At 40.8% G+C, this 2626-nt stretch overlaps 1 protein-coding gene across 1 annotated transcript; it reads right to left on the bottom strand.

Annotated features, from left to right (window-relative positions):
- Positions 1–500: 500 nt before the first annotated feature.
- Positions 501–2297, bottom strand: LOC137623364 (zinc finger BED domain-containing protein 5-like). Its single transcript, XM_068354195.1, has one exon. The coding sequence runs from the start codon at positions 2295–2297 to the stop codon at positions 501–503; it is 1797 nt and encodes a 598-aa protein (XP_068210296.1).
- Positions 2298–2626: the final 329 nt, after the last annotated feature.

Here is a 2626-nt window from a genome sequence, read left to right as displayed (position 1 = left end):
GGTTGGGCTACCAACCTGGTCCTTGAAGACTTGTTGAAAAACCGTAGAGCTGCATATATTTTGTACCATATCTTCCAAAGGATGTAATATACCCACAAATGTCGAGAAAAAATATATCCAAAATTGTTTTACATCCTGTTTCTTTGAACAAAAAGAAAGATCATTCCAACATGTTTCAAGGCACTACGGACATATTTTATAGATTCCTACATACAAAAAACAACCGTCGAAGCCCCTAAGCCAGGGGTTCTCAACCTTTTTCCCGTCAAGTACCCCCTGAGATATAAGACCATTTACCAGTACCCCCCGGTAATCTGACATCGAACAAAATGGTAATTTAGTAACTAACTCAATGTACAATGGTACAACATAGGATATTATGAAATTATTCAAATTTTTATTACTTTATTGAGATGAAACATGAATATTCCAAGTATTTTACAGTGATACTACACATGCAGAAATGAAACAATATTTCCTTTATCAACCATTACTGAACTTCAGTGTGAAGGCTGTGCCTGTCTGTTACAAACAAGTTTCTCAATTCGAGGAGCAGTATTAGACAGGCACAATCGTAGGTCATGTTCCACATTAAGCCGTGATCGATGTTTGGTTTTCATGTTCAACAGCGTTGAAAATCCTTGCTCACACAGATAAGTACTAGGGAACATCAACAAAGAGTTCAGAACTACTTTAGATACAACAGGGTAAATCTCACTCATTTTAGCCCAGAACTTGGTTAGGGAAAGTGTTTCAAATGCATCTTTTGCAACAGAGTCGTTCACCAACTCTAAGAACTCCTCTTGCATGTTATCTGGGAGAAGGTGCACATTCACAATGAAAGGGTTTCTAATCAATTTTGATTCCAATTCACTCAATTCGGGGAAGTAAGACTGCAGCTCCATCCGCAGAGAAGCTAGATGTGATTGCACAAGTTGCATCACATCTTGTTTTCCAGTGTTTTGACTTTTATCAAGTGCCTCACCAAGGTGTTCAAACATGCTAAGATTTCCATCTTTGACCTTCCCTTCCCAAAGCTCCAGCTTCATGGTCAGTGACCTAAGTTTGTCCATGAAATCACTCACTGTGGCAAAACGGCCTTGGAGGGATAAGTTAAATGAGTTGAGGCGTAAGAATATGTCACTCAGGTAGGCCAGCTTCTGAAGCCACTGGCTGTCTGACAATTTCTTGGTGAAATCAAGTGACTTTGCCTTGTTGTCACATTTGAAGAATTCAGTGAGCTCCTCCTTTAGTGATTCTACTCTTGATACCACATTCCCCCTCGACAGCCAGCGAACCTCAGTGTGAAGGAGCAACACTTCTTCATCACTTCCAAACTCTTGGCACAGAAGGGAAAACAGTCTTGTATTTAGGGCGCTTGACTTGATGGCATTTACCATGTGCACAACATCATCCAGGACTAATTTTAAATCAGGTGGGAGAGTTTTGGATGCCAGGGCATATCTATGAAGCATGCAATGAAGATGCTTGGTTTCAGGATTCACCTGATTCACTCTTCCTCGAAATCCTGATCGACGACCAAGCATTGCTGGTGCTCCGTCAGTTGTGCATGCACATACATTATTCCAAGACAGTCCTTCTTTCTCAAAAAACAATGAGACTTCATTGAAAATGTCTTCACCTCTAGTAGTCGTATTCAAGGTATGACAGAACAAAAACTCTTCCTTAAAATCTTGACCAGTGACGTATCGCACAAACACTAGGAGTTGTGCACAAGCAGCCACGTCAGTCGACTCGTCAAGCTGGATTGCATATTTTCCTAAAGAGGCTTCCTTTAATTCAGCAATTACTTGTTGTTTGACATCCTCAGACATATCTACTATTCGTCGATGAACAGTATCATTTGAGAGAGGTACTGATGTGACCTTCTGCTCAGCATCACAACCAATAACACAACGTATTATATCTTTGCAGCAAGGAACTATCAACTTTTCTGCAATGTTGTGAGGTTTCTTTTCTTGTGCAATTCTCAGTGATACCATGTAGGATGCACGCAAACCAGCTTCATTTTGTTGCCTGAAATGTCCCGAACGATCGAAGCGTGCTCGCTTCAATCCCTCTTCCTTTTGCTTGGAGAAAGCAGCATTCTTGCTTATAAAACTTGGATGACAGCTGTTTAGATGGCGTTTGAGAAATCTAGGCTTCATGCACTCCAGTGACAAAACTTTGTGGCATAATACACACTGTGGAAATTCAATCCCACTTTTGTTGATAGCAGTGAATCCATACTGAATGTAGCTTTCATCATACTGCCGTTTCTTCGCTGATGAGGCCATAACGATATCTGGAATTGTAGAAGAGGAACTTTTTTATAACCAAAGCTATATACACGTACGAGTATACTGTGAAATGCATGTATAATATTGCCAATGATAAAAGAATATTCAATACAGAATAAAAAAAAAAACACGAACTAACCTCATTTAAGCAAACAAAAGGCGTTGGAGACAGGAGCAACAACTACGATGTGCATCAGTGTCTGTTGGCTAGCTGAGTGAGCTGACTGTCCAGTGTCCACGTAACCATCCCCCACCCTCACTCACGTTGCTGTTTGAAATTAAACCGACACGATATGGCGCGCCCCTCCGTCACACACACACACACA

The sequence above is a fragment of the Palaemon carinicauda genome, chromosome 30 (assembly GCF_036898095.1).
Source record: "Palaemon carinicauda isolate YSFRI2023 chromosome 30, ASM3689809v2, whole genome shotgun sequence".
Taxonomy (NCBI): domain Eukaryota; kingdom Metazoa; phylum Arthropoda; class Malacostraca; order Decapoda; family Palaemonidae; genus Palaemon; species Palaemon carinicauda.
The sequence above is the reverse complement of the archived record's forward strand: the minus strand, read 5'-3'. Positions and strand labels throughout refer to the sequence as shown.

Coding starts and splice junctions, on each gene's coding strand:
- LOC137623364 (XM_068354195.1), bottom strand. CDS start 2,297: ATGGCCTCATCAGCGAAGAAACGGCAGTATGATGAAAGCTACATTCAG.